Source organism: Lissotriton vulgaris, chromosome 9 (genome assembly GCF_964263255.1).
Source record: "Lissotriton vulgaris chromosome 9, aLisVul1.2, whole genome shotgun sequence".
In the NCBI taxonomy this organism is placed as follows: domain Eukaryota; kingdom Metazoa; phylum Chordata; class Amphibia; order Caudata; family Salamandridae; genus Lissotriton; species Lissotriton vulgaris.
Window position 1 is genome coordinate 1,215,188,803 of NC_141697.1, and position 24,636 is coordinate 1,215,213,438.

A 24,636-nucleotide genomic window follows, 5' to 3' on the forward strand; every position below is an offset into this window, starting at 1 on the left:
TTCCTATGGGCCAAAAGGCCCATAGAATGAATGGGGAGTATTCCTTATTTGCGATTAGCAAGTTGCTACTCGCAAATAAGATAGCGATTTAAAGGGTGCCAGGGGTGTCCAAAGGACACCCTGTAGCAGCCCTTAAATGCAAATTGAAACAGGTGTTGCGCACACACATGTCCACAGGACTTGTGTGTGTGCAACATGCAACTTAGAAAAATGCTTTTAAAAGCATTTTTCTAAGTTTTTGCTATTTACCGAGAGGTCTGACCTCTCGGTAAATAGCGGCCCCAAATTGCGATTTAGCAATTTAAAAATGGTTGATGAATTGCATTTAAGGAATCTCAAATAGAGATTCCTTAAATGTAATTCCTCGCAATTTAGCGAATTAGCCATTACCGATTTTTGCATTTGGGATGATGAATCCCAAATGCAAAAATAGCGCTCGCAAAGGGCCAGATTCTCAGAATCTGACCCTTTGCGAGCCGATTTCGGCTTGATGAATCAGGCTGTTACTCCTCTACACCAACCTCGGGGGTGGAGTGGGCCAGAACTTTGGAATCTACACACGTCACAAAATTAGCCCTACTCTCTCCCAGACTAAATTCTGGACACCCAAACGTCTCTTCTTACATAACATTAGGGACGACGATACATGTTGGAACTGCACAGAGGAAGGAGGCGATCTCGAACACTTATTATTTAAGTGCACCTGCGTTAGAGACTATTGGGATAGAATTTTTGAATTCATCGGCAAGGTGCTCCCCATCTCTCTACTACGAGAATTTTCCACCCTGGTATTGGGCTCTGCCAAGGCTGAAATACAAGGGGGAGTTCTTACCACTTCTGACGGATAGGGCGAGTTGAGCTGGCCAGGTAGGTAAAAACTCCATGAACAGTTGTGTCTATGAGCAATATACTGGTTTGTACCTCCTTACTCTGCACATTCACTCCTCATAGCAAGTTCCAATCTAAAGAAAATTATAACAATCCATTTTCCCAGGTGACATGAGTATTTACTTACCAAGACTGATGGATTTGCAGCCCTGGGAAAGCAATTGGACATTCAACAAAGTTCAAATAAAAGCAAGCAACATAATGTTGTAATGTGACAAAACTTCCATTGGACCCTGTCCATGAACTCCACCCCCTCAGTTCTCTGTCTCCTAAATCCCTCCTCTACCGTATAACCGTTACCTTTTCCTTCAGAGCCTCTGAGTACCTCTCAGCATTGGCGTAATACACCATCGCTGAAGAATGGAAGATCTTCACACCGGGAATTTCTCTGACCTGAAAGAAAATACAGAGAGGAATTGTAGCAATCATTGAAGTGTCATAAAGATGACATTTCTTTATTTCTGGTTATTTACTAATCAGTATATTGATTCCATTCTTCAATAGCCACCATCCAGTCACCAAAAGCAACATTCTACTCATAAGTTCTCTATCAATATCAACATTCCATTTGTCAAAACCAACATTTCATGAATCAATACCTATATAACAGTCCTTTATGCAACCACAAGTTCATATGCTTATTCATAAGTTCCAACATTTCCTTAATCAGCATTCCTTTTATCAGGATCAACATTCTGTTCATTAAATATAAACATCCCTTTCATGAATACCAACATTCCATTCACCAATCTCTACACTGCATCCATCAACACAGACATTGCATCGCAAGGATCAATATATAATTCAACCAGACCCAATAATTATCAGTCCATTCACTTCATCAGTCCCAGAATTCCATTTTTCGCTACTAACATGTCCTTCATCAATACCTATATTATAATTCTTAGTGCCACCTTTACATTTATAGGTTTCAACATTTCTTTCATCAGTGTCAATATTCATATTATCACTCTATTCATGAACATAAACATTTTATTTATGAATACCAACATTCCATTCATCAATATCTCTGTTCGTTCCACCAATCAATTCTGGCATTTCATTTGTGAGGATCAACATTCAATTCACCAGAACCAATAATATCATTCCATTCCCTTCGTCAATACCTCCATACCATTCTCAGTATTGGAAGTATTTCTCACGACTAGCATTTCAGCACTCTTTCAAACATTCCATAAATAAATACCAACATTCAGTTAATTAGAAACAACTCTCCATCTGTCAATATCATTAACTGCAAAGAGTCCATGGTCCTAACATGTAGACTCGAACATAGAGGTTTTAATGTGTTTTCAAAAGAGCAGGCAGTTTGCTGAATGTTCAATGATTTATGGAGAAAGGACTGGACCTGGGGACCTTTTACCCCATAAGATCTGGTTTTCATGAGTTACTTTATAATTGGTGGATTGCTTATTAATTTGGAGACCTGAGGTTTCTGGTTGGTGACTGAAGAAGATTAGTTCCTCCATTGCATCAGAGCAGCCAACAAATGTATTGTAAAGACATTGTGTACCGCTGTGAATTAATTTTTTTGTTTAAACATTTTTAATCCTCTATGGATTACTAAGCAATCTCCCAGGCCATTAAGTTGGAATCTGACCAGCTTCTTCTAAGAGCAGGTTTTCAGAAGACAGAGGGCTATTTAGAGCACAGACAGTTGAAATATAATGCCATTAGTCAATGAATTTGGTTATAGAGCAAAATAAATATCTCAGTCAGATAACATGTTTAGGTCTTTTTAACATTAACAGAAACAAGAAAACCAACACATATGTTGATTAAGGCTGTGCCAGATTCGGATAATTTGCTTTTCTGCAATTACACAAAATTTCAGAAAAATTTACCGAAAATGTTTGTCACGAATGTAGAGTAATTCATACACACACACACACACTTGCAGACACACACGCCTACAAGTATTTTAATAATTCAATATAACCTAGGTAGAGACAAAGAGCCCGAAGTAGGTCATCAAATACCGGTCGGTAACGGCCGAATTCGGCTGTTACCGACCCGTTTTTGGTGATTGAGCTGTAGGGGCCATTATTTTACAGAATCGGTAAATTGACCGAATCGGTAAATTTACTGATTCTTTAAAATACCGAATCGGTAATTTTACCAATTCGGTAAATCCCAGATGTAGGTAGCACTGTTTACAGTGCTACAGGCCTTCAGAATTGGGTATTTTATCACCCAATACAATTGGGTGGTAAAATACCGAATTCAGGTGTACATGCACATCTGTGCATGCACACTTGTGCCATGTGACACACAGACATGCCCTTAGGGCATGTATGTGTGCCACATGGCACACAAGCCTGGAATTGGGGTGCCACAGGGTGTCAAAGTGACACCCCGTTCACCCTTGCAGGATTCAGTATTTACTGATTCGGTAAATACCGAATCGGTATTTCCCATTGATTCCGATGGGCTTCAAGGCCCATAGGAATCAATAGGAAATACTGATTCGGTATTTACCAAATCGGTAAATACCGAATCTTACAGATTCGGTAATTCTAAAATAAGAATTACCTACATCTGCCCCCTTCCTATTTACCTACTCTTAAATATCGTCCGCCGAGGTCTAAATCCGGCCCTGAGTCATTTGGTAATAGAGTTACTCCCTTTACCAGCATAAGAGCCCAGGAAGATGCAATCTGGCCTCACACACAAAACTACCTTTTATTTACAGAGATTTGAACCTGAGGCGGAGAAGCACACAATTTATATCAAGCTAACCGATTCCATTGTAACTTTTCCTCCAGTTTTACCTGCTGGTACTTCTTTACATCCTTGTAGATGTCTGTTTCACACACCCGGCCCAGTATGGAATAGTGAGGTCTAAAGTAGAGAAAGTGGAATGAAACAATGAAAAAAGGATCTGAGAAAAATGATTATCAATTGAAATTTAAATTATCTTAATGATGAAGGAAAATGGCAAAATTCCCTTATATCCTTGAGTTTGTTTTTTCATGACTTAAGATGCAGTGAAAGTGTAATGACTGATTTAAAAAATAATGTGAATGTCCCTGAATCCTAGGGCCAGATGTACGACCCTTTCATTTAGTGCCTTGCAATTTGTGACACATTGCGAGGAGCTAAATGAAATGTACAACAGTGTGTTTACACAGTTTTGCGATTCCCAATGGGGTCGCAAATTGTGAGGCTCATTAATATTAATGAGCCTCTCGCAATTTGCAAGCCCACTGTGAATGCCAGCCCTCCCCGGGATGGTGGCCTGCTGGGCTCAGCAAACGACCATGTCTGGGACTGCTTTTTAATAAAACAGCTTTTTTTTTAAAATGCAGCCTGTTTTTCTTACAGGAAAATGGGATGCATTTTAAAAAAAAATGAAACGTTTTTGTTTCATTTTTTAAGGGCGGGTAGTGGTCCCTGGGATCACTGCCTACCCCTAAAAAATTATTTTGCATGCATTTGCAAAGGGTTGCAAATGCATTACCACCTACTTGAAGTGAGTGGTAGTACATTGTTTTGAGACTCGCTATTTGGAAGGGAACGCCCCTTCCAAATAGCAAGTCGCATAACCTTTTTAGCGAGTAGCAAAAAAATTGCGACTTGCTAAATAGGCTATGTACATGGCCCAATATGTTTTTGCATGCACAAACAGGTTCGAAAACCCGTCTGCGCATTCAAAAACGGGTCGCACATCTGGCCCATAGTCTTATGTAGTTTTTGAGGATGTCTAAAAAATATCGCAGAGTATGTGTGGAAATGTGCCAATAGTAATTTCAACATAAACGACTTTTTATATATATGTATGAGACACAACAAAGGAAAAAAGTGTTTCAAGGGAATAAGGACAGATACTCTACGCAAAAGACAATAAGCAATGTGTGTATTTATATCCTCACTCAGACACCATACGTGAACCAAACATTCTTACACTCCTTTCTACTCACAGTGAACTAAACATATAACACAATAGACAACATAAAAGGTAAAGACAAGAGGTCAGTGAATAAATCCATATACTGTTTACAAAGACATGAAAGAAAAACTGTTTTCAAGGAATATCAAATATCAACCAATTTAAAAATTGCAAATATATACAATTTTAGACAGCAAGTCAAACAGATAAGGTCGACGCGTTTCGAATCGGACCCTTTGTCCGATTCTCATCAGGACCAGAAAGAAGAGTGTACGAATGTTTGGTTCACGTATGGTGTCTGAGTGAGGATATAAATACACACATTGCTTATTGTCTTTTGCGTAGAGTATCTGTCCTTATTCCCTTGAAACACTTTTTTCCTTTGTTGTGTCTCATACATATATATAAAAAGTCGTTTATGTTGGTTTTTGTTGTTCTTCAAAAATTCTTAATCATAAAAGAAAATAAATAATGATGGATTAATTCCAATTTCTGGCTAATAATTGATTGCTTATTAGCGCAGGATTAAGTTAGTTTTTACAAAATCAGACCCAGTATTGGCACTCTTTCGTTGTTTTGATTATTAGACTCTGCTTTACTGGCGATGAGTCAAAGCCCTTGGTCGTTGTTTTGAATAGTAATTTCTAAGCGTACATTGTGTGCATCTGCACCTTCCCAGGGAGTGAGCGAACTTGGGCTGAGGACATGCAAGCAGGAGTCCAAGACTACTTCAGCTGCGAGATTCAAGGTTTCCATAGGACTACCAACCCTGTGGAGAAATGCTAGGCGAATGCTGAAAGCATGCATACTGCTGTGCACACGGCATGTGCACGCAGCAAGGTCACTGTGTGAAGCGGGCACATGTCTGTGCACAGAGAAGCTGTCTTCGCTTTGGAGTCATGGTCTGAGCTAACTGTGAAGGTGGAGAGAGCAAACATGCTAGGCACCACACAGAAGGAAAGTGAAACTGAGGTGAGGTCTTTTCAAAGCAACTGCGTCTGTGCAGTCGAACACTAGACTCTCAGACAACAAGTGGACAACCTTGGAGAACATATGGCACATCAGAGAATCTTAGAAATCGTTCACACTGGATGATTTTATGATTGGTGTGCCATAAACAAGTAGAACCTTGGGAAACCTAGTCTTGAACATGGACTCACCCTTTCTCCTGATCTGGTCAAGCTTCATGGTGGAACCCTGATGGATGTTACTTTTCTCAGATCCCAGTAATAGGAAAGCGCTGGAAGGATGGAGGAGTCCTGATGGACTTTACCCTTTGCATATCCCAGTAATAAGAAAGCGGCAGAAGGTTGGAGGATTGTTAAAGGCAACCTTCATAGGGTTAACTTGTGGACTAATTTGACTGATGGCTGGTTGCCTCGCTCAAGGAATGATTAGTTTATGGGAGCTCCCTGAAAAATTACGCATATTTAAAATTTTTGTGGCGGTACATGGTTTGTGTTGTACCTAGTCACATAAGATTGAGAGAATGTGAGCACGTAAACACTGGGTTTTTCCTGGTACCAGGTCATCTCTAGCTTGTCAGATGTACCATCAGCTTCTATGTGACAAAGGTCTTAACTCACATCACCTGGGCTTTTTGGGATTTAATATATTTGGGTTTATAATACTGTTTAGTTTGGGATATTTTCAGCTCTACAGCAGCTAACTGACCACTGATCTACACTGGTCATGAACACACACAGATAACGACTAATAGTTTATTGTAGCAATTAAAGGTGTTCATAAAGAACTGATGATGAACTTCAAGGCCAACAATCAAGTGTTAAGCGAATGTCACCAGAATTCAAAGATCACATTTTGGGACCATCATATACAAGTTGCCTATTAAGTATTTTTTATATTACATAGTTTAATATGGATTAGTGGAGTAGGAAAATATATGTTTACTGAAAGCACTAGCTACTACATTTGGAGGTATGTTAAAAATAGCTACTTATGTTAGCCGATGGGGCACAGCGCCTGGTATCGTAGCCTGCACAGTACTATTAGTGCCCATCTGCGCCGCATTGCCGTAGTGTGGCTCACTGGTTAGAGGCGGCAGACCCGAGAGCAGAGGACGGCCCGGGACCAGGGTTCGATTCCCCGCGCGGCAGGTTTCTGGACCAGGGTCAGCGGACTCGATAATTCTCTCGCCTCGGTGCCCACTCTGATCAGTGATCACACTCGGCAACTCTGGGCATTAGCTTGCCTCATCTTCACTAACGGCCCCACCAGACCGCCGGGGATGCCTGGTCTCACCCTGGAGATACCCATTAAGGGACCATCTCTCAGGGAAGCCAGGAAGGGTTTCGCAGCGGTCGAAGCGCCTTGGGACCCTCCGGGTAAGTAGTGCGCTATATAAATGCCTATACAATACAATACAATACAATACAACGTAGCCTGCTTATTTAAAAATAGAAATTGTACCTGCTGATTAGTTTTGTGCACGTTAGCGCTGCATTGTTGGAAATTCAATTGCCGTAGCCTGCTATTTTATTCATTGCCGGTCCTCGGCTGTGCCCCGTTTCGCTTTCAGTTTAAGCAGCCATTTTGTTGTTGTTGTGTCCACTCCTGGCCCATGTCTCCTCCCTGCTCCTGCCTCCCAGCTGACCCTCCCTCACCCCCGCCCCCTCCACCATCCATATATGACAGATGATTTTGCGTGCAGCGTTTACGCGCAGCGGTCGCGCCCCATGCGCGCCGAAGGTGCGCCAAAGGTAAGCCCGTCTACGCCCGTCCGCGCCTGGACCGCGCCCTGCGCCAGACCCCCTGGTCCTTGCAAAACCCACTCCACCCGCATAACGTATGACGCCTCTACCCTCCTAGCCCTTAAGCCTGGACGCTCCCCACAATGCTACGAGGCTGCCCCAGGACGTACCCACGGTCCCTTCACCTGCCACTCCTGAAAGTTCACCAGCATCAAGACCCACACCAAATCAACTAACCCCAACCACAGCTTCGACTCTAGCCACCTGAAGTGCATCCTGCTGAACACCTGCTCGATCCACAGACACGCCACTGAACTTTGGGACCTACTCGACACTGCTTCACCGGACGTCGCCTTCCTTACAGAAACCTGGATGAACGCATCATCAACACCCGACATCGCCATAGCCATCCCGGACGCTTACAAAATCATCCGAAAAGACCGCACCAACCAAACAGGAGGAGGCATCGCCATCGTCCATAAGAACACCATCAGAATCACGACCAGCTTCGACGATAACCTTGCAACCGCCGAACACCTCCACTTCCAGATCCACACCGACCCCAGGACCACACTTAGAGGCACCCTCATCTACAGGCCACCAGGAACCCGTAAACAATACAGCGAAGACATCACTGAGTTCATCAGCCCACACGCCCTCGCCTCCGAGAACTACATTCTACTGGGAGACCTCAAATTCCACCTGGAAAAGAAAAACGACAGCAACACCACCACCCTTCTAGACAACCTGGCCAATCTCGGACTCAAATAACTTGTTGACACCCCCACCCATATAGCCGGACATACGCTCGACCCAATCTTCACCTCCAGCAAACACATCTCCTTCGATCACACCACAGCTCTCCATTGGACGGACCATAGTTGTGTTCACTTCAGCTACAAAACTACCTCGACCCACAACCCCCCACAACCTTTTCCTCGGAGAAACTGGAACAAAATCACCACCGACCAACTCCTCACATCGCTCAACCAAAACCCACCCACCCTCTCATCGGACCCAAACCGAGCTGCCACCAACCTCAAACAATGGATCACTCACAGCGTTGAAGAATTAGCACCCTTGAAAAACCACCAAACCAAACAGGGTAGCAAAAAGGCCCCCTGGTTCAACGACGACCTTAATAAATCCAAGAAACTATGCCGTACTCTCGAGAGAACATGGAGAAAAAACCCAACCACTGACAACCTGACCACCTTCAAGACAGCCTCCCGTAAACACCACCAATTGATCCGATCCACCAAGAAATCAGCATTCAAGGATCGACTCGACAACAACGCCCACAACAGCAAGGAACTATTCAACATCGTCAAAGATTTCACAAACCCCACCGCAGCCTCAAACGACATTACTCCCTCCCATGACCTCTGCGATTCGCTATCCTCCTTCTTCTACAACAAAATTGCCGACATACATAACAGCTTTGAGAACATCTCCAAAGAACAGTCCTCTCCACCCACCTCCGAACCTAAACCGCCCTCTAACAACCTCAGCGCCTGGAACCCAATCACCACTGAAGACACCATCCGCCTAAGGAACTCCATCCATTCTGGCTCGCCAACCGACCCCTGTCCCCACCACATCTTCAACAAAGCAGACTCCATCATCGCACCCCATCTCTGTGATGTCATCAACTGCTCCCTCAACTCCGCTACCTTCCCAGAAAGCTGGAAACACGCCGAACTCAGCGCCCTTCTGAAGAAACCCACAGCAGACCCCTCCGAACTTAAGAACTACCGCCCCATATCCCTCCTCCCATTCCCTGCCAAAGTCATTGAGAAAGCCGTCAATAGCCAGCTCGCCGCCTTCCTTGAATCCAACAACTCCCTCGACTCTTCACAGTCTGGCTTTCGAGCCAAACACAGCACCGAAACCGCCCTCATTGCAGCGACAGACGACATCCGAACACTACTGGACAACGGAGAAACAGTGGCCCTCATCCTACTCGACCTCTCCGCCGCCTTCGACACAGTCAGTCACAGCACCCTCATACAACGCCTCAGCATCATCGGCATACAAGGAAAAGCCTTGGACTGGATCATCTCATTCCTCGCCGGGAGAACCCAGAGAGTTCGACTTCCCCCATTCAAATCAGAGGCCACCGAAGTCATCTGCGGAGTACCACAAGGATCATCACTCAGTCCCACCCTCTTCAACGTTTACATGAGTCCACTCGCATCCATCGCGCGTCAACACAACCTTAACATCATCTCCTACGCTGACGACACCCAACTGATCCTTTCCCTCACCAAAGACCCTAACACCGCCAAAACTAATCTTCACGAAGGCATGAAAGAAGTAGCCGAATGGATGAAAAACAGCCGCCTAAAACTTAACTCAGACAAAACGGAGGTCCTCATCCTAGGATCATCCCCCTCTGCCTGAGACGACTCATGGTGGCCATCGGCTCTGGGCACAGCACCCATACCCACAGACCATGCACGTAACCTTGGCTTCATCCTAGACTCCTCACTCTCGATGACCAGACAAGTCAACGCCGTATCATCCTCCTGCTTCAGCATACTTCGTATGCTCAAAAAAATCTTCCGTTCGATCCCCTCCGAGACAAGAAAGACTGTCACCCACGCACTAGTCACTAGCCTACTGGACTTTGGAAACACCCTCTATGCCGGAATCACAGCCAAATTACAGAAAAAACTCCAACGCATCCAAAACGCATCAGCGAGACTCATTTTAGACATCCCTGGCCAAGATCACATTACCGGTCACCTGAAAGACCTCCACTGGCTTCCCGTCAACAAGAGAATAACATTCCGTCTCCTCACCCACGCACACAAGGCCCTCTACAAACTAGGACCCGAATGCCTCAACACCGACTGTCCTTCTACACACCCACACGCCAACTAAGATCCTCCAATCAAGCCCTCGCCGCAGTTCCGCGCATCCAAAGATCCACCATGGGAGGAAGATCCTTCTCCTACTTGGCGGCCAAGACCTGGAACTCACTCCCCACTCACCTCCGCCTTCCACAGAACCACATCTCCTTCAGAAAGGAACTTAAAACCTGGCTATTCGATAAATAATTGAACCCCCTCCCCAAGCGCCTTGAGACTCTCTAGGTGAGTAGTGCCCTATATAAATTCCTGAACTTGAACTTGAACTTATTCACATGCCAATTGATTGGGTGCTGAAGGAATAAAGGGGGCCAATTAAACTGGCTCATGTGCTATGATGCTCAGACTATTTAAAGGCACAATCATGCGCAGCAACTAATGAAAATGGAAAGGAATTGGTGAACTCTGGGCTTCCCGCTGGTTGGTCTCCATAATTCTCCGGAGTGATGTAATACCCACAAGTTACGGAGCATGATCACTGCCTGCACTCTCCAATTTCAATATCAAACCTAGACATCAAGAGGTAGATTTACAAGCCCCTTGCACCAATTTTGCGTTACTTTTTCCATGTTAAAAGTGACACAAAAGTGGCTTAGGGGGCTTGATAAATCTACTCCAGGTTTATATGGACGAATGTGACGAAAGTGGAACAGCGAGCAATCACAACACACCCCAATCAAAAACAGTGCAACTCACAGCTGTGTCCGGACAACAACCGTGAGCAGCGCAAATATCACCGAGACTGCCAGCCCCAGGTCCAGGTTCAGCAGGAGAGTGACTGCAAAGGTGGTGAGCCAGATCAGCTGAAACAGAGAAGAAACACACGAGCTTGAGACCAGGGGCTTGCGACTCAAATCACTACAAGAAACTTTCAGAGAAGAATTGACGCTACTTCGGGCATTCCTACAAAGATCATGCATGCTTCATCCCATATTTCACTGCAAACAGCAGCTTAGTGTGGGTGCGGTTTGTTGCCTAAGAAGGAACCATGGGCACCAATTATTTGAAGAAAACTCAACAAAACTTTGCCAGAGACAGACCGGTACAAAAACGGACTTTTAACAAGGACATCCTCTAATAAATTCTTACATCTGGACAGTTCACATTTGGTGAATTGTGGACCAATCCACGATTTTCAGGATAATCACTGTGTAAATTGCTCCAAATTATTTCCATGTGCATTTATCTCACCCAGAAATCCTAAAAATCATGCATGGATGTGCCTTCTATGAAACAATATCCTCTTCCGTGGAATCTTTTTTGAACAACCTAGTTAAATTGCCATTGTTTTTATTTCTATTTTTGTCTTGAACTGCAGATTGTGTTCTTAGTGGATAAACCAAACTGTACCTTCTACAGCAATGTAACACATAAAAAGAGGTATGATGATTCCTTGTATTTTGTTTATTGCAGTAGAGCTTGCACCCTAAAGTATCCAAATTCTTTTGAAATCATTGGTTTGTTGATGACCTCATTAAGGGTATTGCTTGGATGGGGTATTAATGTACTTGATAGTGTGATTAGGTCTGAGCTTTTGTACCTTTAATGTTGGCTCTTCTCATCATTCTGAAGAAGTATTCACCAAGCATTGGATTGTTCTCCGACTAATAGGGAACGTGAGATGGGTTTCGTCCATTGTGAGACAGGTTAGTTTTATTCTACTAGTGATGTGTTGCTGGAATAGTACTCCTGCTCAGTGAAAGAGGAATCTCTGGTTGAGACAATGGTGTATGTGCTTGGCTGAGGAGCTAATGGGGTGAAGCTATCATCTGTGGGATTATGACAGAATGTTTCTGAATTAGACTCCCCTCTAAATGATAACAATGTGCAGTGCTATGGAGCCTCGTCGGCCTGGGATAGCCGGACCCTGGGCCGGTGCGTACAGCCTCTATTTTGGGCACCAGAACGTAGTCGTAAGGGGGCTGCCTTCATCGCCCTTAGTGCACTGCATGTGCGAAGGGCACCCGGTGCTAAATCATTTGTAGACAACCTGGTTCTCGGTCAGGGTTTCATAAGTAGCACAGCAGCTACCTCGCTGCAACCTATTGAAAGCCATCCTCCGAGACAAGCTTTTATCTCTGCCCTTGGGTGCCGGCCCTCCTCCCCACTAGTCACTCAGGTGTCCCTCAGCCACAGGCCAGTGGTAGGGCCAGTGAGAGGCAATAGCGAAACAAAACTTGAGGGCCCCCCCTGCAAACCACATGGAGGCCCCCCTTCCTGACTCAGTCCGGAGCTCTCAGGCCAGCGTACTTTGTTGAGGGGGACCCTGAAGTTCAGGGCCCCACTGTACTGCAGGGGCCTATGTTATGCCACTGGTGAGAGGCTGCCTCCACCATGTGCACGACATGGGGTCCTCCCCTTCCCGCCCTATGCCGCCAGGTGCAACAATGGGAGAACGTTTCCTAAAGGAAATTTTAGAACGTTTGGTTATGTGCTTTCATTAACTATGGGTATTTATTTGCTGTTAGTGCGTCTGGGAGGGAGTTCCATATTCCATACGTTGTAACCCATTGTTCTTAATCTCACTTCATTGGTTGAAATGAGGCATCTGTCCAAGCTGCCTATTGAAGAGTTTTATCAATGTGGGCACCAGAGTGGCCAGTGGGGAAAAACAGTTTCAAGCTAACTGTGCTGCCTCACACAGGGCTTGACTGGGAGGGCTGGGGCAGTATCAATTACCTTTTAGGTTGCTATATTCAAATGCTCCCAAATATTGCAATCCTGGGCACTTCCAAAGTTTCCAAACTGTAAGAGATACTTTCCCAGAGTCCAGGGTACAGACAGAAGTGGGACACAGGCTCAACTACTCTCAAGACAAGTCTCTGAGATAGGATCCAGTTTTCACTGGTCTGCTGGTTCTTCTTTAGAGATGCCTTTCTTGTCCTTTATGTGCTGGGCTCACATGAGGCCCGCTGGTCTGACACACAAGAAGCACTCACAAACCATATATAATCTATTCTGGTTTTAAAGCTTTCACTAAGAATTAGCTACTGCTGGACACTAGTATTGCTTAAAATACAAAAAAGAAAGCACAAGAGGTTTGTCTTCAAAACACACGTGGTTATTTCCTTAGTCAGTGCCTTTGGGGAGAAAAGCAGAATCCCCTAAGGGCACTCTTCTTTGGGCATTAATGACAGAAAATAAAACCTCTGGATGACCATTTAGTCTTTATGTTATGTTCATTTAAAAATAATGCAGATGCCACTCTTGTCTCTTGTATCTGTCAACTGCGAGGGTTTTAACCCCTTCCGTGCTGCTGACGGCGGGGAGCAGTCATGGCACACAGTGCTCATGTGCTGATGACGGCTCCCGGCCGTCATGACCACACCCGCGATCGGAATGTGCCGCACAGGCGCAGAATGGCGGGCGTGCCCAAGGGGTTAAAAAAAATTGTCTGTGTCAAATTCACACTGAAAACACACCTACGCCTGCTGTTTGTAGGAGTTTCAGGACCCTAACATGCAAAGAATTTGTTTTTTGTATACCCAATTAGGTGTGGCTTTCTGGCTGTTTTAAAAATAAAAATGATCACAGTGTATATTCATGCATTAATGCTGTTTGTTACAACTGTAGATCACACCTATGGGTGTAAAAATCTGGGGGAATGTAGCTCTTTATTAATATCCTGCATGTGCCTTGTCAGGGGTGTGGAGTGACAACACACTACAATGCAATCTCGACATTCAAGGCACACAAACAATTATAAACACAGCCTAGTTACACCCATGAATAATTGTTTGTTTGCATTAAATGTTCTCTACCTTTTTGAGGTCGAGCATTTGAGACCTCTTGAACATATACTTTAGTATATATACTTATATGTGTAAGTACTTTGTGGGCTCTGGAGATCAGCCCTAGGACTTGTCTGCTTCTGCTTAAGGACTTATTTTTCTGTTCAACTGCTTCTATTTAACTGTCGTGAGAAAAAACGACCAGAAGAGGTCAGTAAATAACAGAATTGTTTTCTGGTGAGGGACTTTCTTTTTTACATTTTCTGGCAACTGCCTCTATGTAACTTTCGTGATAGAAAATGACCAGCAGAGTTCAGTAAAATACCAGAATCACTTAAGCATTCTCTAGATTCAAGTCCATGGAAATTGACTTACAAGAGAACCCCTAGACAATAATATTGTTTTCAAATCTTGTATTTTCAGTGATATGACCACTGAAGGCCCTACTTTTATATTAAAAACAGAGCTTTGGTCTATACCATTTCCTGCTGAAAAGGCAATATTTCTCTCCATGTGATCCCATACCTGGCCTGTCACGCAGCTTGGTGCTTACTTTCCCTCCATGTTAAATAACAGTAGATGTTTCAGCACCCAGGCTAATGTGTTGCGTAGTTAAATACATCTAAGTTCCCATAGGCGAGTTAAAGTGAAGAGAGTGCCAGTGGGGCAGAAGCATGTAGGAGTACTCTTTTACATACAGTCGAATGCGTTCATGAGTCGGCTCTTTAAGTCAGCTCATCGTTAACAAGATGCCTTATTCAGTTGACTATAAACCATCCTTTGTTGAAAACCTTCTTTTTCCTTCATTTTCAGTGTGTTTGGCAATCAGTCAAAGATTATTTCACCCTAGTTATACCACATTAAACGGGTAAGGCGGCGAAATTTCATATATGGGAGTTTAAATCTGGTGCATGAAAAAGAGCGACACTAGATCAGGTTGCATTTATGGTCTTATCAAAAACACACAAAAGAACTAGAACAGATATAGAGTGGGCCAGGGAAAATGCTGCATTGATATAACATTGATATAAAATTATTCTTTCCCCATAATGAATCCTAAACTTTATATATTACAACCGCTCTTACTCCACAAATTTTCAAATCCTTCAAGTAAGGCTCAGTTATTCAGCACTTTACATTGTCAATTCCTTTTTAGGTTTCAATCTTTTTAATGATTTTCTGCAGTCACAGCAGATAATTTAACAATACCAGGGCAGCACTGGACTCTCAGTGGTTCAGGCATGTTTGTCTTCAGATAGAACCAAGCATGTTACCAAATTAAAATTTTGCAATACGCAGCCCGTCTAAACGAAAAACCGAATTCTTTCATACTAAATCGGCCTCTACGGGAAAGAGGACAGTGGGAAATAAAGCTCTGAACATGAATATCTATATTATTCATTTGAGATAATACCCCACCTATTATTCTTTCCCAGGGAATGATTCCTCAACCTCCAACCAATACCCCATTCAAAGAGCAGCGACACCCAGAAAATAACTTCCCCTTTCTATATCTCCATCACCGAGTTCCAACTATCAGCAATTCCTCCAAGAACTCCCTGGTAGAGTCCACCTTAGTAAACACATACTTCTCAACAAAATCCATGCTCAATCGATGTCACAATGCCCTTTGCCTTCAAGCCGTTCTTCATCTCCCGGAGGAGTCTCTTACAAGGCAATGTCTCTGGGCCAAGGTCAGGCAAGAAAAGGAGAATGTCTTCACCTGTCATAACTTTGCTGTTTTAAATCATTTCTCGCACCATGACCATCATCTCAGCATCTGCCAGGGTAATCTTCGCAGTACCTTCTATATCCAAATTACTTCCAGAGGTTTCTGGGGCAGTCTGAAATCCCTTTTGTGAATACCGAAAGTCGTAAAGTTAGGATTTTGTCTCAGTTTAGTAGTAGTAAAGTTAGGAATCTTAACTTTACTATTACTAAATGCCTTCTGTGAATACCAAAAGTAGTAAGTTTACAATTTTGTCTCAGATTTGTTCTGTGAATTGGCCCCTCTATCTAGACCTAAAGTCTAACTTTACTACTAGTAAAGTTAGACTTTTGGTCTAAGTTTGGACCAAAAGTCTAACTTTAGTAGTAGTAAAGTTAGACTTTTGGTCTAAGTTAGACTTTTAGGCTAAGTTTACCTCTGTGAATCAGGCCCTACGAAAGCAGGGTCCTGCTAGCCACGATTTATACTTTTCCAGTATCCACTCGCTGGCAACTCACTCAAGAATAGTCTTTCTACAAATCCCAGCTTGTCCCCATAAACTTCTTCCCTCCACCATTTTGTGAGGCGTCCTCACCAGGTCTGTTTTGTTGGTTCGCCAAAGAATTGGAATGTCTCCGAATTGCTTGTAGATCCCTTTCAAATTGGCGATGACGACTGCGGACAAAATTGCCTACAAAACATGAGAATTAATACATAGCTACTGCGTTGTGGCAGGAAACCAAACCTGGATTACATTTCTCTGACCCTCCGACAGGCGTATGAGAATTTTAAATTTTGTAAATACAATTGAATGTATCCGTGCATAAGATAGGCATGCATTGTACACTCACTCTTATACATTTATGGTACTTTTGGAAACTATAAACAGTACGCACATGCAAATATTATGACTACATAGATGTATAAATTGCACATTTGCCTGGAAAGGGTGAAATTGCACCTGGATTTTGATTACAACAAATGCTCACTGTGCTAAAAATTTAGGACTGTATTTCACCCCTCCTCTTTCAAAATTCATCAGACCCACCCACGCCTACATTTACACCTTAGACCAATCATGCATAGCTTATGGAAATTTAATGTATGCCTTTTTTCCTAGAATAACTTAACATCTAACCTCAAAGATCATTTATTGACCAGAAAGGTTGAACATTAATGAAGAGTGACAGTTATCTGATTGTAATTATACTTAATTTCTTCATTTTTAAGTTATAAAACTTTTTCAAATACTTCCTTATTACAGACAATTTCTTTAGTCTGAAGGAACTTGTAGTCAGTGGTAAAATTATTCACTTGTAATAATTTATTACAAACGAGTAGTGATGTGCGAGACAGTGTCCTTTCTGCACTGCCCTGAGAAGAGGATCCTGAGTAGTAGGAAAGAGCAGGAACTATAGATGAAGGGATACATATGATGTCACTGACAATCCTCCTGCCTGAGCCTCAAAGGACAAAAAGGCCAAACATGGTGGGGATGGGAATTATCCTGTCACAGGGTAGCAGGGTGGAGAGGTCGCCTATGGCTGTGCTTGTAAACCCCTGCTATAGCTCGCAGGACAGAGCCATCCTGATCATAAGCGCTGTGAATCCCGATGCCGCCATTTTTTAGGATCTAGAAGTTCAAGCTCTCAGGAAGGAGAGACCGCACACATTGAACCGGCCACATTGGTGGCAGAACAGAAGGAGGGCATGGCATTGCCCTTGAATTATATGGAATAATGCACTCCCAACTGGGGGCATTATAACAATATATCTAGTCACCTGGAAGTTCCATGCCCTTGTAAAAAAAATCCCATCGCTGGCGCGCACTTCTATATGAACTCCTTGTTGACCTGCAAAACTTTTGAAATTGACTGTTGGGGGTACATTAATCCATATATTATTGCTTGCAGGGATCAGATTTTTCACGATTTGTACCAAACAACAAAAGAACATCTGTACCAACAAACTGGTGCAAAGATACACCATTTGTAGGTTCCAAATTACCCTGTACTGGTGCAAGTTCATGTACTATAGCCCCAGCAAACACGATCTGCACCCGTTTCCAGAAAGTGTTCCTTGAAAGTAAAGGGAATGGTCAGATCCTCAGTAAGGTACACAGGTAGTACATACTTTGGGCAAGTGTTCGAACAGTGATCCAGCCTTCAGGATGATTATCAGGATAATGAGCGCAGATATTGATGCGGCAACCTGAAAAGAAGAAGAACAGAGTAAAACAGAGACATGTAGTCAAGTACAGAAGACATCAGTTCTATGTTCAGATCTGAAAATGTGGGAGTCGGGAATAGGCAATGTGGTAGTAAAACTGCAGCTCAATGAGGGAGTGAGTCAGGGGCTCTCTCCACCACAAGGGCAGACGGTGTGGGCAGCCTGGGGTTCACTGAGACCATGATGAGCTTGGAGGACTCTGCCTGGCTTGTGCAGATCTTGGTATACTTGGGCGGTCAGAGAGAGGCACTGGGGGTACATGGACAGGCAGTGTGAGAAGTTTTGTGAACATGGTCAAACAGTAGAAGAGGCCTGGGGCACTTGACCAGTGTGGGAGGGTTTTTTGGCATACTAACTTTATAGTGAGGATCTATCTTGGAACACGATAGTGTGAAGTGGTTGGGACACATGGATGGGCAGTGTGAGAAGCTTGAAACACAACAATAGTGTCAGGAGTTTGGTATATAGAGGAAGAGTGAGAAGCATGTGGCATATGACCAGTGTGGGAGGGGTTTAGGCTTATGTAGGCTTATGATGACACAGTGATGACTAGGGACACATGGACAGTATGAGTGGCGCTTGAGACACACTGACAGATATTATGAGAACCTTGGGACATAGACTAGCGATGAGCTTTAAAACAAGGGACGAATGGCGTTACAACGCATACATTTACATTGCGGTACATTACATCGCGGTTTTTACAGCGCAAGTCATTACAACGACTTGCGTTGGAGGGAGCTGGACTTAGGAGTAGTATAATTTACTATTCCATCAACAGTCTACGTACAGTAGGGAAGGTGTTGGATAATAAAATATACCATTTCTTGTCCTAGAGCGCCATCCAGCGCAAGTCGTTGTAATGACTTCCGTTGTAAAAACCGCAATGTAATGGCATCGCGATGTAATCCCCTCGTTGTAAACGATGTTTCCCGAAACAAGAAGAGAGTTTGATGAACTTGTGATAACTGTGCACGGTGAGAAGTTTAGGGATCAAAGACAGTAGACCTGACTCACACATGAGAACCCAAATTGAGGATAGGTATGAAAATGCCCAGTTGCCACACACAATTTTTCAATACCAATTCACTGAAGAGGAATTGGCAGAATAGCACAAGCTGACGAAATTAAGCCTGTGGGAACTTTTTTTTAGGAGTCTCAGGTAAAACAGGAGTTACCAGGCCCCGGTTATGAGAATCAGAGACAGATACTACTGGTATCCCAGAGTTTTCTTTACTATTGAGCCCAAAGATAGGCACTTATAGAGGAAAAAACAAAAGAATCCCTAGAACTGCATTATCTTAAACTAAAAGTGTACTAATATTTTTAACTCTTTTTTAACATATTATGGTGTTTAAATAATTGACTTTTTTAAATGATGATGTGTAAAATAAATGTATTGTGGGTATTTTTAAAATGTTTTAAATGTATGTATTATCATTGCCTTTTATAATTTTAACAAAAATCGAATAAAGTGTATTTTGACTGACTGATAGGCACTAGGTATACCCCAATATATAAGATTTATGAGGTGCACACATACCAAATAAGGCATCCAAGCACTGAAAGAGCTAAGCTAGCAGAATAATTACCAGATCACTCGGAGAGAGGCGTTGGCCTTCCTGCACCCTATTTAAAATGATATGATGCAGCCTTGCGAGGGAGCTACACTTAGCAGCGTAGCGCCAATGCAGGCACCTTTGCACCATTGTGCAGGATGTCTGCATGCAGGGGAGGATTGTTTATGTGTAGGAAGGTGCCCCTTCCTGCACATAAACAATCCCGAAATGCCATTATGTCACTTTCATGTGTGCTGCTTAATGCAGCACCCATGAAAGTCACAAAATGGAATTAAAAAAAATATATTGTTTATTTACAGGAAGGGGGACCTTCCTGTACATAAACAATCCAAGGCATTTTGATTTTTCTAGGTATGCTGCGCAAGGCAGCACACATGGAAAAAGCAAAAACGATGAGTAATAATGCATTTTTCCTCCTTTCGCCAACTTAGACCAGGTTTTCCCTGGTCTTAATTTTGGCGTTGCCTCCTATGCACACCATCCTTGTACATAGAGGGCAGCGCCTAAAACAATGGGTGTTGTGATGGAATGCCCACTGCAACACCCACTGCCCACCCCTTTCACACTAACCATAAGGGCCTTATTTACTTAACGCGGCTTAACGTTGCCACCACAATGTTGGTAAAAGTGACGTTGTGGTGCCGATAGGGGCTTGTACATATCCCCCAAGGTCTTAAAAGCCTTCTGGAATTGGAGATGATTACTCAATGAGCAAATGTGAAAAGGAATCCAAATCATACCAGTTTTATAAGGAAAGCACCTTATGCCTTGGTGATCTTTAGCGATCTTACTGATGTGGTTGAGGGAAGCCGACAAGGGTCTTAAAATTGAAAAAATTCGACTAGAATTCTCACGCTAGAGTGCCATAATGTTTTATGACAGATGCTTAAACATATAAATGCACTTTTTACCAAATGATCAGCCATCACAGTTCCTTTAAGCAAGGGGAGATCTGAGTTCACTATGGCAAATTAAAAAGAAGCCTTGCTGTAGCTTTGGACCAGCGGAAGACCATGAATAAGGTAGCTTGATAACCTGAGGTAAAGACGAGTAGAAATGTTATCAAGTCTGGAGTCAACTGTGGCCTGAATGACAATAAACTGTCTCCTTAAGTAGGAAAGAAAGTACTTTTCTCTGTATTTTTAACAATACAAACCAATGAGTTGTTTTAGTGATTTGAGCTGCAAAGGAGTGTGTTGACATTGGGTAATATTCTAGGCTGTTCCTCTGGGATAGTTATTAAGCAGTGACCAAATGCAAATTGAAACTTAGACCTCTTAGGGATTTGTGAGATAACTGTTCATGAGGAGGTCTTACAAGATGGCTGAATCTCTGATCAGTCCCTTACTTGGGGTGGGCAGAATTTGTGTAGTCGCGCTACGCAAAGCTCTGCGAAATGGCAAAAAATCTCTGCGAATATGCAGAGTTCAGCGAACACGCGGAATTGCTTGTACCGTTCGTTTGCAATACTTTTTTCCTGTTCGCGAATGCTGTTTGTGTGCTCTGGGAGAAATATCTTGTGACCGTGCATTTTGAAAGTGCGAACAAGCAAACAATTCCGCGAAGCCGTAGATCGTAGAATTTGTGGCAATTCCGCGTTCACCGCAAATTGCAAAATTACCACAATTCCACAAATTCCGCAAGCAGAACGGAATTTAACGCCCAGGCCTATCCTTTACTGTCTCTTACTACTGCACTGGCACCTCTAATGCCCTTACTGAGCAGTCATCAGCTCGTTACTTTAATGCAGACCTGAAGGTAGCTTTTCCTGGCAGGCTGTAGAACTCTCTCAGTTTCTGGTTCTGAACCTGGCAAAGCAGAGATGGAGGTCATTATCCCACATTGGAGCACAGATAATCATATCGGTTGCTACAGGTATGGGACCTTAGATCCTGGTACGGAAACCTCGGCATGCTGGCTGGAAGTTTCTGTTCCATCTGTTTACTAAGGTCACAGACAGAGGAGCATAATTACAAGTCCTTATCGCCACCAGAAAGTCACTTTTTATGGCGTTCTCGTGACGACAAGCCCTTCGCCTTATTCACAAGGTGACATTAAGCCACTTAATGTGGCGTAAAGCCGCCTTGGAAATAAGGCCCCTTTTCATGCAGCACTAAGCGTGAAAGGAGCATGCAATGAGTGTCGCAGTAGGCGTACCGCCGCAACACCCTTTGTATTTGACACTGCCCCCTATTTACAAGGGTGGCATAAATATGAAGCAGCACCAAAAGTAAGAGCAGGGAAACCAGATCTTAACCTGGTGAATTGAGGAGAAATTATTGATTCCTTCACGTTTTTGCTGTTTCTATTTGTGCTGCATTATGCAGCACACATAGAAACAGCAAATCGCCATTAGTGTTTCCTGCACATAAAAAATCATTTAAATATGACGAGTTGCAACTTCTATGTGTCCTGCACAGAGTAGCACACATACAAATAACAAATCACCATTATAGATTGCTTATGTGTAGGAAGGGACACCTTCCAGCGCATGAACAATCGTTCCCTGCAACACAGACACCATTGCACTATGATGCAAGGGTGCCTGCGTTGGCACTAGGCAGCTAGATTTAGAACCAGCGCTAGGGGAAATGCATTTGCATGCTGCACTCTCATGAATGCGGCGTATCCCAGCATTTTTAAACTGATGGAGTGCGGCGTCAGTGATTTTAGAGCTACACCACGCTCCGCCAGTTTATTGTAAATATGCCCCGGATTATATTCCAAAGGTCCATCTCAGAGACTGGTTTTAGGCGGTTGCCACCCTTTGCCTATCCCTCCCAGACTGGGCTTCCACAGTCTTTCTCTTTAGGTGTCAGGAGGAAGGTGAAGTGGAGTTGGGAGTCTCCTGTAAGCAGAGATCCAAAACAAGGATGACATTGTCCCACTTACCTACTTATTAACCTGGTGTGGGAGCACTTCCAGGGAACAGTGGAGGAGGAAAGGTCAAGGGAATTACTCTATAATTTAAAGGGCCCTCAGTCTCCTTTTTTAAACACCCTAGTGTCTAGTCCTCTACATGGGACCTCAGGAATGTCCTGTAGGAGAAAAATAATTCTCATTCTTGGGCTTTCACCAACCACTATCTTTGGTACCACTTTGATTTCAGGAAATAAAATGGATTTGTCTGTAGCCACAGCCACATGTAACAGATATACTCCATGAATGCCCCTAATACACACAAGTTACACACACACACACACACACACGTGACTTCTATGTACCATATGGATGAAGTGCAGGACCTGTTTGCAGGAAACTGACCGACCATTTAAAAAATACAGGAGAGGAAAGTAGGCGAGTTTGTCTGGCAGACGACTGGTAAAAAAGCCTTGGCCTGCAACTATTATCTGTCAAGAAGATATATGCACTCATATCGAGTGCTGAAAGCAAAGGAAACATGTGTTGGCAATTCCAAATGTTTCTTGACTCTAAAATGCTGAGCAATTGTTTTTTCCCTGTGGGTTTCTGGCAAATGCATGGGTATAGTTGCATTAATACATGTCCGCAAACATACAATTATAATTTTGGAATTGCATTTTGAGATAAGGAAATTCCATTCCAAGATGGCTGCCACTGACACAAAGCAAGTGCATACATCACGATGCCAGTGACCATTTTGTTTTACCTACCAATCTAACATGGTAGATGCCCCATGTTAAATCTGCAAAAAACACAGTTGATGGACAGAATGCAGAACAATGTCTTACATTCACCCCAGTACTAAGATCTGGGCCTAAATCCATCGTTTTTTGGCACTCCACACCACCCAAGGTCAGAAACTGGCTATATGCAAATCAGCCTTGACCCTGTGCCTCATGGGAACAGTCCAGCCCGAACTACCAAGCCATGTCTTTCCTAGACCGGAATCATGCATCCAAGGACCGGTTTCTGGCTATCAGCCTTCTTCAGCCTGGATAGCTCGACTCCAGTGATGTGGAGAGCCTGGGACTCACGTCTGAGCATACCCAGCCCACTCGTGGTGAAAATTGCAAAAAACACAGTTGATGGACAGAATAAATCTTATATATTGGGGTATACCTAGTGCCTATCTTTGGGCTCAATAGTAAAGAAAACTCTGGGATACCAGTAGTATCTGTCTCTGATTCTCATAACCGGGGCCTGGTAACTCCTGTTTTACCTGAGACTCCTAAAAAAAGTTCCCACAGGCTTAATTTCCTCAGCTTGTGCTATTCTGCCAATTCCTCTTCAGTGAATTGGTATTGAAAAATTGTGTGTGGCAACTGGGCATTTTTCATACCTATCCTCAATTTGGGTTCTCATGTGTGAATCAGGTCTACTGTCTTTGATCCCTAAACTTCTCACCGTGCACAGTTATCACAAGTTCATCAAACTCTCTTCTTGTTTCGGGAAACATCGTTTACAACGTGGGGATTACATTGCGATGCCATTACATTGCGGTTTTTACAACGGAAGTCATTACAACGACTTGCGCTGGTTGGCGCTCTAGGACAAGGAATGGTATATTTTATTATCCAACACCTTCCCTACTGTACGTAGACTGGAATTGGAATAGTAAATTATACTACTCCTAAGTCCAGCTCCCTCCAACGCAAGTCGTTGTAATGACTTGCGTTGTAAAAACCGCAATGTAATGTACCGCAATGCAAAGCAACACGAAAAGCAATAGTAGTTGTGGAGGGATAAGTTGAAGGGGGAAGAAGCATAAGTGGGAGAGAGCAAGAAAACACCCGTACTCCCATGTAGTGGTTCAAGAAAAAGTAACAAAGTACTTCCCTGAATGTGTGCATGGTCACTAGTAGGTGGATACATGTTGACCAATTAGAAGAACGTGATACTGAAATGAAAAGGGAGGAAAGCTATTGAATGGGGAGCAGGGAAGGGAGATAGGCAAAAAAGCCCCTCAATCCCGAGCATGGGGTTGGCCTAAAGTCCACTATATGTTTATTAGAAACAATAGGCCTGCTCAACAGGCAGCTAAAGCTGTGCAAGGCGGATACAAAAAAGGTAGTTCCCTGAATGTA

At 43.4% G+C, this 24,636-nt stretch overlaps 1 protein-coding gene across 1 annotated transcript in view; it reads right to left on the minus strand.

The window, feature by feature from the left end:
* The window catches only part of LOC147693068 (solute carrier family 26 member 6-like), a 166,860-nt gene that overhangs the window by 20,999 nt on the left and 121,225 nt on the right, over positions 1–24,636 (minus strand). Inside the window, exons 10-14 of the mRNA XM_086939576.1 lie at positions 17,955–18,032; positions 16,417–16,512; positions 11,079–11,185; positions 3,681–3,750; positions 1,189–1,281 (exon numbers count right to left, since the gene is read on the minus strand). Of these exons, the coding sequence (XP_086795702.1) occupies positions 1,189–1,281; positions 3,681–3,750; positions 11,079–11,185; positions 16,417–16,512; positions 17,955–18,032 (444 nt within the window). The remainder of the gene's footprint in view (positions 1–1,188; positions 1,282–3,680; positions 3,751–11,078; positions 11,186–16,416; positions 16,513–17,954; positions 18,033–24,636) is intronic.